General features: G+C 52.6%; 1 protein-coding gene across 3 annotated transcripts in view; it reads left to right on the top strand.

Annotated features, from left to right (window-relative positions):
- Nucleotides 1-13410, top strand: part of CCDC88C (coiled-coil and HOOK domain protein 88C) — a 117178-nt gene extending 103768 nt beyond the window's left edge. For all 3 annotated transcript variants that reach the window (XM_019745153.3, XM_019745172.3, XM_019745162.3), the window contains 5 exons: nt 1192-1380; nt 3986-4054; nt 6302-6370; nt 7086-7381; nt 11097-13410. In XM_019745153.3, coding sequence (XP_019600712.3) covers nt 1192-1380; nt 3986-4054; nt 6302-6370; nt 7086-7381; nt 11097-12119 — 1646 coding nt within the window. In that variant the 3' untranslated portion in view covers nt 12120-13410. The remainder of the gene's footprint in view (nt 1-1191; nt 1381-3985; nt 4055-6301; nt 6371-7085; nt 7382-11096) is intronic.
- The last annotated feature ends 2694 nt before the right edge of the window (nt 13411-16104 follow it).

Here is a 16104-nt window from a genome sequence, read left to right as displayed (position 1 = left end):
ACAAGGTCACCACAAAAATGAATACGTAACTATTAAAAGGTGGAGTCGGCTGATGTGGCGCCGATGTTGTCCCGGGTACCTGCTTTGGGATCCCTGGGCGGCCACGGGCCTGGCTGTCTGGCCTCGCTTCCCAGCATGCTGTTGGAATCGTGCCATTTTTCTGTCATTGCTGCTGCTTGCCCCTCTCCGCCTCCCCTCTGCTCCTCATTTTAACTTCACCTAGTGGATCCCTGTCCTGATTCATTCCACCAGACTTGAATCTTGCTTCTCATCAAGGTTATTTTTCAAAATCCAAAATTTCCCTTGATTCCGAGTTATAAAAGTTGGGTGCCTAACACTTCGCAGCCGGTCCAGAATCTGACTGAGGGGTTGGAATCTCGACAGTGGGCGGGGCCCTGGGTCCAGGGCCCTTGGGGTGCCCAGAGTGGGACATTGTGCAAAACGACATTGTCCTAATGCTACGAGGAACCCCAACTGCATCAATAGTTAACTTGTATTTGGAGAGCCCTTCCTCTCCCCCTTCCCACTGCTAGGTACTTGGAGGGTTTTTTGTTTGTTTGTTTCTTTTTTTTCCCAGCGTTTTTATATAGGATTTTATTTAACTTTGACAAAAGTGTATGTTCATAGTAGAAAATTCAGAGATTGCAGAAAAGCACAAGATACCAGGTAAAAATCATCCTTGCAGACAGTCTCACCATGCAGAGATGCAGGCTTCTTAAACACGTTGTCAGGGTGGCAGTAAATCTTCCTCAAATCAGAAGCGAAGCGCCTTGGTGGGATGCACTTGCTGGAGCTTGAGGGCCTGGACTGCAAGTCTGGAATGATCCTGAATAGGCACCTGTCAGGGTCTTTTTAAATCAGAGATTTGAGGTACACGCTATTGCACAGCAGGTGTGCCCTATAGGTAGTATGTCGGACTTCTACCAACATTTTGTTTAGGCTCTTGAGTCCTTCCTTTATTTTCTCCCAGCTGTGCAGGGCTCGCATTATAGCCCATCGTTAGAGGCAGGGCCGGCGGCCCAGGGCCTGCAGCCAGGCCCTCCCGTGGAGACAGAGCCCGTGAGGTGTGCAGCCCAGCTTTGTTCCTGTGGTCCGTGTGCCCTGCTGCTCTTGCTTCTGGCCTCAGTGTGGTAGCCTGGCCTTGGCACAGGATTTTGCAGCCCCATCTCTCAGTGTCCTTCTCTGCCCCAGGCCCTGGGGACCTAAAACCAAGGCGAGGGTCCCCGCATGGAGGCAGCCTTGACCACACGGATGCCTCCGCTGACCCTGCCGTGAAGCCCTGGCCCTCAGAGCTGGGCTCCCGGACCTGTTCATCCTCAGCCGTCACTACAGCCCCTTCCAGCTCCACCCCCATCTCCCGGCACCCAGGCCGCACCAAAGGTGAGTCACGGGTCCCTCCAGAACCAAGAGGTTTCAGTATCTGGGGCCCCAGGTCCCTTCTGAAGACCGTGGGCTCAGAGGCAGGAGGGTGGTCTCTCATACTGAGAGGTGGTGAGCAGAGCGGTTACGCTGTGCACAGGCTTTGGTATCACACATGCACAGGCTCAGACCTCAGCTCTGCCTACAGCTGTGTGACTTGAGGCAGATGAGTTCACCATCCAGAGCCCCAATCCTAAGCCACTAATGGGAATGCCCCAGAACCCCCTTGTCACGCAGGGCGGCCTGCGGGGTCTCAACTCCCGCTCCCCACATAAGAACGCAGGATATGGTGAGGCCAAAAAGGAACACCCATGGAGCCATAAGTAGGAGAGTCATATCACTATATTCTCGCTGGCGGCATCCGCCTCTCTGCAATCCGCTCTTGGTAGCTCAGCCCCCATTTTCTTGCTAGCGTAGCCACAGTAGTTATATTAGTGGCCAGTGGCTCACTGGTCACAGCTGACGGCCAACCAGCCACAGCTGATGGCCATCCAATCACAGTTGATGGCCATTTACTACCTGAGCCAGCACCTGTCTATGTGAGGCCGAGAGCCTGGAAACTACTTTCTGGGAATCTGTCCCCACACTCCACTCCTACAGGCTCTCGCCTCACAATCTACGCGACAAGCGTCTTTCACGAGGGGCCCTGTGCGAGGAGCCTGGAGGTGAATGCAATATCCTGGACTCAGCCAGTCTTCCCGGACACAGCCAGGGTTTCTCAGGGCACCACCAGTACTTCTGGGCACAGCCAAACTTCCTGGGCTTCTTAGGGTACCACTAGTTTCCCCGGGTACAGCCAGGGTTTCTCAGGGCACCACCAGTACTTCCGGGCACAGCCAGACTTCCTGGGCTTCTTAGGGTACCACTAGTTTCCCCGGGCACAGCCAGGGTTCTTAGGGCACTGACACTCTCTCTGGGAACAGCCCGACTTCCTGGGCACAGCCAGGGCCTCTCAGGGCACCGCCACTCTCTCTGGGCACAGCCAGACTTCCTGGGCTCAGCCAGGGCTCTCAGGGCACTGCCACTCTCTGTGGGCACAGCCAAACTTCCTGGACACGGCCAGGGCCTCTCAGGGCACTGCCACTCTCTCTGGGCCTCTCAGGGTACCCTGCTGGAACAACAGCGACTCATAGTCAAGGTGCTTACATATTCTCAATGGTGGCCGGTCAAGACACAAAAGCAAACATCCGCCAGTTCCACTACATGGTGGTACGTTCCCAAGCAAACAGTCAAGGGGTCCATCAAATCAGGGATGGAAGGCAATTCCCCACAGTCCATAGTCATTCGCCAGGGCTGTCCTGGGGGTAAGGGACGACCTGGACCTCACCCTCATTTCCCATGGAGGACTCAGCAAGCCTTTCCTCCTGGGACTACAAGTCCCGCATCCGGGCTGCAAGCACTTCTCAGCCCACAGGGCCGCAATGTCCTTTGCTTTCTCCAGCCTTTGCTGGTTGGGGAACCGTCTACATCCTCCCACCCCTCCACGAGGGTCCAGCTCTCCGGCAGCTGCTCCTTCTGGTCTTCCAGAGACTGAGTGTTCATACACACGAACTGCTCCACTGCCCTTCAGAGAGCTTTGGCCCGCACCATATCCTGCCGACTACGCCATGTGTCGTGCATGAGACCCTGCTCACTACGCCATTTGTCGTGCAGGGCGGCCTGCGGGGTCTCAACTCACGCTCCCCACATAACAATGCAGGACATGGTGAGGCCAAAAAGGAACACCCACGGAGCCATAAGTAGGGGAGTCATATCACTGTATTCTCTCTGGCGGCATCCGCCTCTGCAATCCACTCCTGCTCGCTCAGCCACCATTTTCTTTCTAGCGTAGCCACAGCAGTTATATTAGTGGCCAATGGCTCACTGGTCACAGCTGACGGCCAACCAGCCACAGCTGATGGCCATCCAGTCACAGTAGATGGCCATTTACTACCTGAGCCAGCACCTTTCTACGTGAGGCGGAGAGCCTGGAAACGGCACTCCTGGCTCTGTCCCCACAGAAGGGCAGTTGACTGGTAACCCATGGACCCCGGGACTGTTTCTGGTTAGCAAGCAGCTGCTGGTGCAGGGTTTAGTCTCCAGAGAACCAGCGTCCTCCTGCAGGTGGTGGGCTCCTTCCTTTTCCCTCCTCCAGCCACCTGAGGATAATGAGCCCCCTGCAAGAGAATTGCTTTCATAGCCCTCTGCTCTTGGTGCAGCTGGCCTTCGAGGTTGGAAAGGGCTCCTAGGGGACTAAGTGTTCGGCTCCTTTGTCTGCATTATCCTTAGGCCAGAACACTGCTTTCGTCTGGAGTCCCAATCATTGCATAGGTGGAAGGAAGTATGATTTAAAGTTAACTCGAAGAGGAGTCGGGAGTGTGAGGCTGTCCCAGCAGGAGACATGGGAGGATTGGTACAGGCAGGTCCTAAGGGTACAGACCACACGCCCCTCCCTCACCCTCAAGAGCTGGACACTGCCACAACTCAGGTGCCGGGAAAGAGTCAGAGGTGGCCGTCTGGCAAAGGGTTTGGGTTTCCCCATGCATGTTCCAGGAGCCGTGACTCACCAGCCTTATTTTCACCGTAGGCTATAATTCAGATGACAGCCTCTGTGAGCCGTCCCTGGAGCTCGAGTTCACCAACCACAGGCAGTATGGTGAGTGGTCAGTTCTTTGTGCCCATCAGCCTGGTTCTCACACTTGTTTTCATAAACAGTGCTTTTCCTTCTAGCTAAGTCCTGTGTGGAAGTCCAACACACAAAAATAGACAAAAGTGGATTTGTTATGTTGAAGTGGGAATGGAGGGGGTTCACAGTTCCTCACAACTCCTTCCTTGCCTCCCCAAAGGCCTGAGCATGCAGCTTCTGCTTACATACCTCCAGTAATGGGGAAGTCACTATCTACCAAGCGTCCTGCTTCTGAAGGCTTTGACTCTCCTTTAAAGGAAGTTCTGGTGAGCCACACAGGGAGTATGGATTGCAGGTAGCTCTCTTACTGTCCTCACCTGGATTTTGGTTGCCCAGAGGAGCTCCAAGTTGTATTTCATCTTAGAAATTATTAGAAGCACTTGCCATCTGATTTACGCATATTATAAATTTCTGCAGAAGGGAAACGGTGAATTAAACCTGACCTTTCAAAAATTAAAAGCTGCTTTGAGTTTCTATAATTTCTGAGAAACTAAATTCTAGGAAGGTGGGAAGCTAATTCTTTAAAGAAAAAAAAAAACACCTCAGAGAGTTTGTATTGAATTCAGCTTCCTTCTGAAGTGATGGACAGTAAGTGGTGTAGGTAAATCTCTTACCCCATCCGTTGTCTAAGAAAAGGTTTTGTGATGCTGACATTCGTTCACACAAATGCAGACATTTACAGTTTACATGAGTAAAGACCGCTCTGTGGTGAAACAGCTGGCCTCACGGAGCCCTTGTACCTTTCCGCTGAGTGGAGGATCACGGGGAGGAAGGATCTGTTGCTGTTCTTGGTAAATCTCACCACGTAGCCAGATTTCTTGCTTAATCAGCTGACGAAAAGGATTTTCGTCTTAAGGGTTTTGATTCCTCCAGCTTCTCTTACCATGAAAAAGGAGGAAGGCAAAGGGATTTGCAGACAATCCTCGAATAAACCAAGGCGGTTTTCAGAGCCCGTTGATTTGTATTACAATTGCCTTTTGGTGAAACTTACTTCCTTTTTGGAGAGACGTGCATTTCTTTATTTCAAATTTTTCCTTCTCGAAGAGGGGACTTATTCTGCTTCTATGCTATTCATGAAAAACAAGTATTTCTAGGCTAACCCCTGAACCCCATTAGCTGACAGGTTTTTTCCAGATGCATGCTATTTGCAGAGTACACCACCAGCACTTGGGAACGGGGTGTCCTGGAGGCCCAGTAAATCCAGAACAAGCTTTGCTTGGTGGGGAGGGAAGCAGAGCGTCTCCTGGCACAGCTCTGGTTCTCGCTGCCGTTCAGCTCAACACCAGCTGTGTGCAGGGGTGACTGAAGCAAAGTTCCTGTCCCCCAAGCCCTTTGTCCTGCAGCAGGAGAAACACTGATACAGGGCTGGCTGGCCAGGGCCGTGATGCTGATTGTGCTGGTGGAGAGGTGGTCTGCATTCCTGAAAGGGACAGCGGCCCTTGCAGGGGTGGCGCTGCCCTTCCTGCCATCTGGCGCTCCTCACCCTCTGATCCGAGGGCTGCCACAAACAGCGCTCAGCAGGCACACACAGCTGCCAGGAGGGCTGGTTCCCCCTGGCACTTGTCACCATAAAGGTTGGTTTTCCCCTTTGGGGCAGTTGTAAATTTGAGACAGATAAAGCAAAGGAACTGAAAGAGAGCAAATGACCAGGAAAAGTGAGCACTTTCTTTTCTCTGGAGGGCCCCAGCTCCCACTCCCGTGGACCCCCCAGTGCACAGACACATGCTCCCTCGTGCACACATACCCCTGCACACACGGCCGTTTCCTGGCTCCCGCCCTCACCAGGTTACACTGTCATAGTCTAGGCAGCAGTTTGCACATGTGTTCCAGAAAGCTCCATGCAGTAATAGGGGTGGGCTCCCTCCCCCACAATGCTTGGCTTACCCAGAGCAGCCTTTTTTTGTCTGCTTTTTATACTGGAGTTCTGCATGAGATTTCCTTTGTTAACAAAATTGTTTTAAGCCACAGCCCTAGACCTCATAAAAATAGATAATACAAGTTACCATTCTGGACAGCCTACTGTGTGCTACGCCTAGCACTCAGTGGGTGTAGCTAGACCTATCCTGGGAGAATCTAGAAAATCCGAAAGTCCATTCTTCCTAAGGCCGTTCACCTTTGTCACAGAGTTACTTTGTTACATAATTTTTTTTCAGATTAGATGGCTAGTCTGGGATATACCTGGTCATCGGCCACTAAGTTTAAATGTTGTCTTTTCAGTGTCCCGGCCAGGTAGCTTAGAGAGCAGTCGAAATGCGTCCAGCGACAGCTCACCTCTTAACCTGAAAGGTAAGTCGGCATTTCCTTCTGTGCACTTTGGCTCTGGGCTCATATTATTTTTATAATTAAAAAAATAATAATTAACAAGATTCTTAAATGCATTATGTGCACTTACATTCAGAGGCCACATCTTGCAGTTTCAAGCTCAGGTGTGGGAATTTTAATAGATGGAGGTTCAAATCCCTTCCCCTCCACCGACTAGCTCTGGGCACCTGGGCAATCTCCATCCTGTGACCCCGGGCTGCTTCATCTTCAGAATGGGGATGGCACCAGTAGTTCTGTTCCCTTGTGGTCAGAGGACATAGGAGATGGCTTTTGAGTCCTTCAAAGTTTTTAAAGTTTATTTTATGGTGCGAAATGTGGTCTGTCTCTACAAATGTTCCCTGTTCATTTGAAAAGAATGTGTATGTTGTCCCAAGAGAGTCAACGAGTGTGGTGCCTTCCAGCGACTCATTGAGACGTTAGCAGAAGCTTTCCACTTTTATCTCGAGCTATTTTGTTTTTCAATGCCGGTGGAATTCTTTACAGTGGGATTGGTAAAGAATTCCACAATGTCCTGGACATCTGAAATGCCCGCCTGGGCGAAGTGCTCCCTGCATTTTCATGCAGGGCTCTCCCTGTGTTTCCACTGAGCCAGAGGCAGGAAACACAAAGCCTCCTGGAGGCAGGTGAGGCAGAGGGGGGACTGACGTGTGTCCCTGTGTCGCCTTGCCCTGACTCCCAGGTTCGTCCGACCAGCTCCACGGCAGGTCTGAGAGCTTCAGCAGCGAAGACCTGATCCCCAGCAGGGACACAGCGACTCTGCCCCGGGATACCAGCACCCCAGGACGCACCGCCCTCGGCCGCCATGAGTACCCCCAACCCCGGGAGAGGAATGGGCCTGTCCCCCAGGAGGGCATCCAGAAGAGGGGCACGGCCCAGCCCCATGGCGGGGTGCGGCCCTGCTCCTCCTCCCCCAGCAGCGAGATGGTCACCCTGGAGGAGTTTCTGGAGGAGAGCAACCAGGGCGCCGCCACCCCCGTGAGTGGCCCAGGGGCTGTCTCTTCCCTCACTCTGTCCTCGGGTGGACTGGGACTGTAGGTCACAGAAGGAGATGGGGGGGGGGGTGGCACAGCCTGGGCGCAGAGCTGGCTCGGGTGGGGAGCGAAAGCACTCGCCGGCCAATCACTGAGTACGGGCAGCCAGCCCAGCCCTCGGAGGCTGTTCTCTCCATCTGTGAAGTGAACGCGCAGAAAGTTGTTGCCTGCGTGGAGGGTAAGGATGGCATGTGCCCACCACCTGGAGCTTCCGAAGGAGGTGTGGCCGGTACCACTTGCAGGGTGAGGTTTCGTGGCAGAGCTCTAAGCATCCACTTCCCCTGAGTCTTCTCCAGCAGAGGTTGGGGAGTTTTTCTGTAAAGGGCGAGATAGTAAATATTTTCGGCCACACAGTCTCTATTGCAACTACTCAACTCTGCCGTTTTGGCAGGAAGCAGATGCAGACCATTTAGCAATGAGCGGTGATGGCTGGGCTCCAGGAACACTTTACTTGTGGACAGGGACATTTGAATTGTATAGAGTTTTCACATGTAACAAAAGACTGTTCTTTAAAAACAACTTTTTTTCCCCCAGTTATTTAAAAATTTGAAAACTGTTCTTAGCTCACAGGCCATATAAAAATGTGTGGCGAGCTGGAGTGGCCCACGGCTCTGGTTTGCTGAGCTCCGTTCTGCAGCTCTGGCCCCCTGAATGCCACCTGTATCAGGAAACCCTCCCCTGTCGCCCTCCCAGTGTCTGGTTCACCTTTCCTGAAGCTGCATGTACACCTTTTACACACTGTGTCTGAATTCAGTCACACGAGCGGTTGGGCTCTTGAACAGATGAAGCACACTGTCCTCAGTTGAGACCTTGCAAGGATTTTTGATGCTTCAGGAGTTCTGTCTCATTTCCCTTCAGTGTACACAGTTGAACTTTTCTCCCGCCACATAGGAAACTGTAACTGCATTAATAAAGCCCAGTGACACAGAGGGTACAAAATACTTTTCCGTAGGTATTTATTGAGCACCTACCATGAGTTAGGCAGCATGCGTGATGCCTGCCTGCGCTCAGAACGCAGAGCAAAGCAGTTGATGAGCAGGTTTTTATCACATACTTGCTAGGTGCCCTGTCTCTTGGGTGGACCTGAAAGGAAATACAAAACATGGCCATTGCCCTCATTTCATTTCTGATTCTGTCTGCAGAACACTCGGGTGGGAGCTGGAGAAACACAGGGGCCCTGCCCTTAGGAAGCATATAGTCTGATGTGGTTGTTTTCAAACTCCAGGGTGCGTCAGGCTCCTCGGCCTGGACACCCCGAGTCCAGGCTGGACCCCCGAGTCTCTGACTCAGGAGGTCTGAGGTGGGGCTCCCCGAGACTTTGTGTCTTGACTGAGTTCTCAGATGACGCTCTTGCTGCCCTCCAGGCATCACATGCCGAGAAGCACGGATGTGATGGATACACGAGAGCAGTCCCTGAATCAGGGCGCCTGCACTTGCAAGGCTGCCCTGCTCAGCCCTCTCTGACTCTGTGCCTCGCAAGTGAGCCTCCTTTCCCTTTGCAGACCTCAAGACAAAGGAGGGGTCCCTAACAAGAGGCAGGGCCCTTCCCCACTTAGCTTTAGACCTGTCCTCAGGGTCCCTGAGAGCAGTTTCCAGGCTCTCGGCCTCACGTGGAGAGATGCTGGCTCAGGTAATAGATGGCCATCAGCTGTGGCTAATTGACCATCAGCTGTAACCAGTTAGCCAATTAGCCACTGATATAACTGCCGTGGCTGAGCTGGTGAGTCGAGTCAAGTTAGTCGGTCGGTTGGCAGGCAGAGAAGCAGACGGCAGGTTGCAGGTCGTGTGGCTCCAGCCGCCAGCGAGAGTATAGTGGTACGACTCCCCTATCCATGGCTCCGTGGGTGTTCCTTTTTGGCCTCACCATATCCTGCGTTCTCCTGTGGGGAGCAGGACCAGAGGCCCCGCACGCTGCCTCGCACGACAAATGGCGGGGTGAGCAGGGTCTCCCGCAGGACCATTTCTCATGCACCATATTGTTACCTGTCGCTTTTCTGCCTAAACGAGACCAAAATAATCTCGCAGCAGCAGTTTGTTTTGGGAGCTGATGCTCGGCCCCCAAGAGCCACCCCACCTTCCTTCATCTTCCCAAAGTGCTCATCCCCACTAAGCTGGCACCCCCCCTCCCCTGAGTATGCCTGGAGAAATCACAGCGGTGCACCCATCCATGCCAGCACTTCCTGAGTGCTGACAATACTGGCGGTGGTGTAACAAGGTGGGGTCCCTGTGGTCTCATGAACATGGGTGTCAGACTGAATCATGCAGAGGGGAGCCAGGGGTGGTGTGGAAAACATCTCCACAGTCACAGCTGTGGGTTTGAATCCCTGACTCCCACTCTCTAGATGTGAGACCTGCTTGACTGACCTCTGTGACCTCAATTCCCTTACCTGTCAAAGGTTGTTTTAATACAACCTTAAACAACCTTTTGTAAGGTTGCTCTGAGAATTCAGTGAGTTTTGGGGTGTTTTTGTTTTTGTAATTATACCAGTGTTTTCTAGCACAGTGCCTGGCACCAGGGAAGCAGTTGATAAATGGTACCCATCGCTACTAATGACCACAGATGTTACTGCACGAACTCCTAGGAGCTGTAGCTTCTAAGTCGTGTGTAAAACAGCAGATTGCATCTAGCAACTTAAGTGTCCAGATGTCTTCATGGGCCAGGAGTTGTTGGCAGGTGCTGGTGGCTCCTGAGCTGCTGAGTTGTCTGTCCTGCAGATGGACACTCCCTGACACAGGTCACAGTGAGCCAGGGTCAGACTCCATCAGCTTGTGACCCCTGAGTCATCGCCACATGAACTCACGTCCTTTCCTCTCCTTATGGTGTCCATCCGCCTCAGGAGACACCTGCACGTGGCTCCTCTGGGCTGTGAGGTGCTGGCAGGAGGCTGCAGTTTCCAGCGCAGGGTCAGACCTTGTCCTCTGGTGGCTCTGTCAGCCCCCAGAGTGGTGGGAAAGGGCACTGGTTCCCTGGCCAGGCAGAGCCTGGCCTGGGCACAGCTGCTTGGCTGGGGTCAGCTGCTTGAAGGGAACAGTGTGGCGGGGTGGGCCTCACTCGTTCCCACCCACCCCTGTTGTCCCGCTCGCTTCCCTTTTCTCAGATCAAGAGAAAGATCTGGGTGGCAGTGAGGGTCTCGAGCGCGATTGGTTCTGGCTTTGGGAGCTGGTCTTGTTTCTCTTCCTCGTGACCAAAGATGAAGCCCTTGCGACGCGTCCGAGCGTGGTGGCCTGAGAAGGAAAGAGAGTGCAGTCCAGCCAGGCAGCCTTTTGCCTTCTGCTCTGCTTGGCAGCACAGTGAGGCATCCATTGAAAGCGCTGGTTGTGGTCAGGCTTCCAGCCCTAACCTTTGCATAAAGTGGAGGATTTTGTGGGAAGCCATTCCCCTCTCTGGATCTGTTTCCTTGCTTATAAAGTTAGGGGGCTGCATGAGTGATGTCAGGATTCTCTCCCCGATCTGTGTATTGCCTCCCCGACCGTCACGACCAGGGGCCGTGTGTGCGGTATAGGCAACGTGAGGCCTGATGAGGTGGAGCAGGAGCGGGAACCTTCGGTCCTGGCCAGGTGGACTGCGCAGGGGCCCTCCTGGGTGGGGGGTGGGCTCTCCAGGGACCCCCCCCCCCCCCGGCTCACTCCTGCCTCAGCTCTTCCTCTCGTCTCTCTAGGACACTCCCAGTTGCCGGGATGACCTGCTAAGTGACTACTTCAGAAAGGCCAATGATCCCCCGGCCATCAGAGGCCAGCCGGGACCACCTGCCAGGAAAGAAGGGGCCAAGATGCCCACCAGCTTTGTGGCCCCCACCATCAAGATGGCTGTCAACACCTCTGAGGGGAAGCTGCTGAAGCCTGGGCAGTATGTGAAGCCAAGCTTCAGACCTAGTGAGGCTGAGGCCTCGCCCAGTGCCCCACTGCGGCAGGTCCAGCCTCCCCAGAGCCTGTCCCTGGGCAGACCCCGGCCGGCCGCTCTGCCCCCGGCTGCCCACACACCTGCCAGCCGGAGTGCTTCCCTGAGCCGAGCCTACAGCCTGGCCTCAGCCGACCTTCTTCGGGCCACTGGGCCAGAGGTCTGCAAACAGGAGTCCCCTCAGAAGCCAGGGGGTACAGAGGCCTCCGGGAGCAGAGAGACGGGCAGCCATACCCTGCAAAGCCACACAGCCCCCAGTTCCCACAGCCTGGCCCGGGAGCGGACCCCACTTATGGGAAAGGCTGGTGGCTCCTGTCAGGGCCCGGGCCCCCGAAACCGGCCGCTCGACCTGCGGCGCTTCTCACTGGCTCCCCCAAAGGAGGAGAGGCTGGCTCCCTTGCAGCAGTCCGCCACGGCCCCAGCCCTTGCCACTGGAGGTGGCAGTGACGGTGGCTGTGGCAGCAACTCCCAGCTCCAGCACTTTTCACCTGCTGCAGCCCCAGCTGCCAGGACTAAGCTGCAAACCCCCCAGCACTCAGGGGAGGTGGTCGCCGTCACCCCTGTCCGGGCAGGGCTCAGCCTCTCAGAGGGTGACGGGGTCCCAGGACAGGGCCACAGTGAGGGGCTCCCTGCCAAGAGCCCAGGCAGGTCTCCCGACTTGGCTCCCCACATCAGCCGGGCTCCTGAGGACTTCAGTCGCGGGAACAACTCAAAGAGCACACCGGCGTCCCCAGAGCCAGGTGGGGACCAGCAGACCGTGTGGTATGAGTATGGCTGCGTGTGACTCATCTCCTGGTCCCATGTGACTCCTGAACCTTAAAACTACTGGCGCGCCTTCTGATGACAATGGCCTTGTTTCCTACCTGCCTGTGGTGCCAGGGAAGGGTTTTAGAATAAGGAAAGGGGTTCCCCTGTGTTTCTTTTGTTTGTTTTGTTAATGAAAACACTGTGCCAAGCCCTAAGAGGATTCCACTCCCAGGTGTGGAACACTTGTCTTCCGTAGCCTCCAACAGCTGGTATCTTTTGAACAAATCCACTTTGGCGTGGGGACGCTCATAACGCAGTGAGCAAACTGACTTGCCCCAAAGTACACACTATTTGAGCGTGTCCCTTAGAACACTTGTTTGCAACTTGTTGACCTCCATTAAAGTATGCGTGTGTGTGTGCATGTACACACACACACGCACACACACGCTCACAGGGCTGAGCCCTAGTGGGTCTGGAAACTCTACTCCCTTTCCCAGAAGCCATTTGACCTGGGATAAGCCCAGTCTGGCCAAACTACAAAGACTATGAGGCTCTGGGTGGACCCCAGAGTCAGGCTCACTGTTCAGAGCTAGGAGTGTTGCCCTGCCATTCCTGGGGTCCCATGCACTTCCCTTTACCCCAGGGCCATAGTGGCCTTCTAGGCAGGTGACAGATGGCCTGACGCATTTGCCTGCCCTGCCTTTCCTGGCTCACTTTTCTGCAAACACTGGATCTGCTGGGCCTGGGATGTGGGGCCGAGAGACGCCCCGCCCCGGCCTCCCTCCTCCCGCCCAGCAAGTATACATAGTGTATAGAGGTTAAGCGTGTCCGAGAGCGAGGTGCACGCCTGATTTAGGTGGCTGTAGCGCTCCAATTTCCCCTGTCTCGAGAGATGCTGATGTTGTTTCTGAATAATTTCTTATGGTAGAAACCAAATTTCTTTTAATATATTACATATATGTGTACACACTCGTGTGAAATACATGTGCTCTGAGGGGGGGGATCTATTTATGTTCCATTGGGAGTTCTTTTCCATCAGGGGTCTCACCTGCTGCTTTGTGTATTCGGTCAGATTCCTGACAGGTTTTGTTTCCTACTTAGTAAAGGTGCTCTTCCTGGGATGTACTGAACCTGGCGATTTTGTTTTTTGGGGGTTTGTTTTGTTTTGTTTTTCAAGATTTTTTTTTTTTTCCTTTTGATTTAATACACTGAGAGAGAAGTGGTGTTAATCCGGTCAGTTTTAGGAGTGCTTTGGGTTGAGTGTTAAATAGCCGTTCGTTCTGGAACACAAGGAAGGAGGCATTGTAATAAAATGCAGTGGAACAGAATAGCTTCCTCGTTTTTCTCCCCACCCATCACTGGCAGCATTGACTGCACATTTGGGGGGCTCTCTGGGCTCCCTGCTGCAGCACCCCAGGCTTCCCAGGACATATCTCCCTTCGTTGAGAGGTCAGAGGATAGGAAATAAGGTTTTCTTGTTTGCTATACAACAGCTTTTTTCAAGACTTGGATTTAAGTTAGTATGAATTGAATCCCAATTTGATACAGGGTTTATATCACGACAGGAACTCAGCTTAAAGTGGCCCTTTGGATTTTCCCAAAGCTACTCAACTAGGAAGGTCCAGATCTGGAATTTAGATCTCGGTGGCCTCAGATAAGATGCTTGAAAACGGAGGGAGGGAGAGAGGAAGGGAGGCATATAAATCCCCACACATGACAGAATCTTCTAGCGGTTTTCTGTGCAGCTGTTGTCTCCATGTCTCCTTCCTTCCTCACCAAACTTCTGTTTTAAAAGTGTCTCCTCTTGCCTCCTCCCGTTCTTTCCCGAGGATCTGCAGTCTGTCGTGCCTAACCACATGGCAGGAGCTGCCATCCGCAATTATTTGAGCCAAACGGAGCAGTGGCCACCTTGCAGGCTACATCCTGTGTGGACTTTGCAGGACTTGACACCTGGCCAGTCCTTGAAGCCTGTCTCGTGATTTTCTCCCCTCTGGGACAGCTCCTCAATGCTCAGACTTGCCAGAACCTCGTTCATTCACTCATTCCTTCCACAAACATTCATTGAAAGCTTCCTCTGAGCTAAGTCCTAAATGCCACCTTGAGGCTTCTCCTCCCTCCATGCCACCCCTTCAGGGCTGACCCCACCCTGCTCCCCTAGCACTGACCACTCCTGAGCTTCAGACCTGAAGTCAACTGCAGGCTTCATCAACTGTCCCTGCCTCCTCTGGGTTGTCGAGCTCATCGGCCAGAAGCCTGTAATGCAGTTGGACCCCTCCTCTCTCCACAGCCCACATTTCATGTCACCTGGACCTGGGAATGTGTCTGAACTCTGCCCCTTGTCTTAGCCAGCTGTTCTCATCCTAGGACACATGACCCTGGGTCTTAGCAACAGCCCGCCAACTAGCCTCCTGTCTCAGACTGTTCAACTCTCGTGGTACCTGTTGGGCATTCACCCCAGGTGACCCTTGCTGAACATTCCCTTATCCCGGCCTCCACACGAGCCACACCCATCCCACTGTGGTCTAGGTTCTTTGCACATCTCACCCTGCGGTGCACTCAGCCCTCATCACTCCCTCTTTCCACCCCGGACAAGCTCATACACATCCACAACTTGAATCACAATCTTCCATACATCTCTCCAGGCCCAACCTCTCCTTGGGACCTCCGGATCTGTTTCCAGCTTGCATGTCCCAGAGACGTCTCCAATTCAAAATGCTCAACGCACGGTTCACCATCCTCCCCTGACTAAAGTCTGTGCTGCTACTCTTGTCATATCTGCCCCCTTACATCCAGACGATGTTTGCTATCCCTCTCCCTCTTCCCTGTGTTCTATGCATTAATCCATCAGCTGATTCCAGCTCTGACACCTCACATACACGTACCCAACCAACCCCAGGCAATGGTCCCTCCTGGGCAGTACCATGGGGTCCTGTTGCTGAGGGGGACTCCCAAATCATGCCACTCCTGAGCTCCAGGGCCCCAACCTCTGCAATGGCCTGGGAAATGTGTGACTGGGTATCTGGGAAATACCCAAGTGGCAGCTGGGTATTCATGGAGGGAGATTTGGGGTCATCTGTGGGACTAGAGGGGCTCACCCTGGGGAGAACATTAAAATGAGAAAATGAGAAAGCATCCAACCAACATTAAACATTCAGCCAAATGTTTACCAAGCAACCAGGGGGAGGGGAGGGAATATATATATTTTTATATCTCACCAGTTGATTCTCTTAGCTCACGTTGAGTTTTGCCAGAGTTGTGTATTATAGCCAACTGATACTTGCAACTGACAAATGAGTATAGTTGCAACACGAATGTTGGTTGATAATTTTCTTTCATGTTAACGAGTAAGATGAAAGTCAAATAAGCTGAAGATACGACAACATCACTCATTCGTTGATGATGTGACTGGCCACTCAGGTAGTCCTTTTCTGAATGCTAGGGAAAGTTCCTCAATTTCCTCTGCTATTCGCTTTGTAATGGCTACAGACACTTTAAAAAAACAAAAAGAAAAGATAATTTACATACCGTGATACTCACCCAAGGCACATTTTTAAGTTTAATCTGCACTACTGTGTTTCCACGAAAATAAATCCTAGCTGGACAATCAGCTCTAATGTGTCTTTTGGAGCAAATATTAATATAAGACCAGGTCTTATTTTACTATAAGAGCGGGTCTTACATAATATAATACCGGTCTTACATTAATTTTTGCTCCAAAAGACACATTAGAGCTGAGTGTCCGGCTAGGCCTTATTTTCGGGGAAACGGTATTAACATTACACAATATCACCTCCATACACATATATTACAATAGATGTAAATCACCCCAGCATAAATGACCCCAAATAAGAGCACAAGGAACAGTAAAATAATGACAAGGGGCAAGTTTTGAGTATTACCTTTGTTTTGAATATAAATTATTAAATTGCGGGTTTACACACGTTAATTTTTAATGATGGCTGTTTCACACCTGGCTTGCAAAAGTCTTGGAAACTCACGGATCTGCTCTGACAGCCGGTACA

The sequence above is a fragment of the Rhinolophus sinicus genome, chromosome 3 (assembly GCF_057876585.1).
Source record: "Rhinolophus sinicus isolate RSI-liver-muscle chromosome 3, RSI-T2T, whole genome shotgun sequence".
Classification (NCBI taxonomy): domain Eukaryota; kingdom Metazoa; phylum Chordata; class Mammalia; order Chiroptera; family Rhinolophidae; genus Rhinolophus; species Rhinolophus sinicus.
This window is presented reverse-complemented; position numbering and strand designations above follow the sequence as displayed.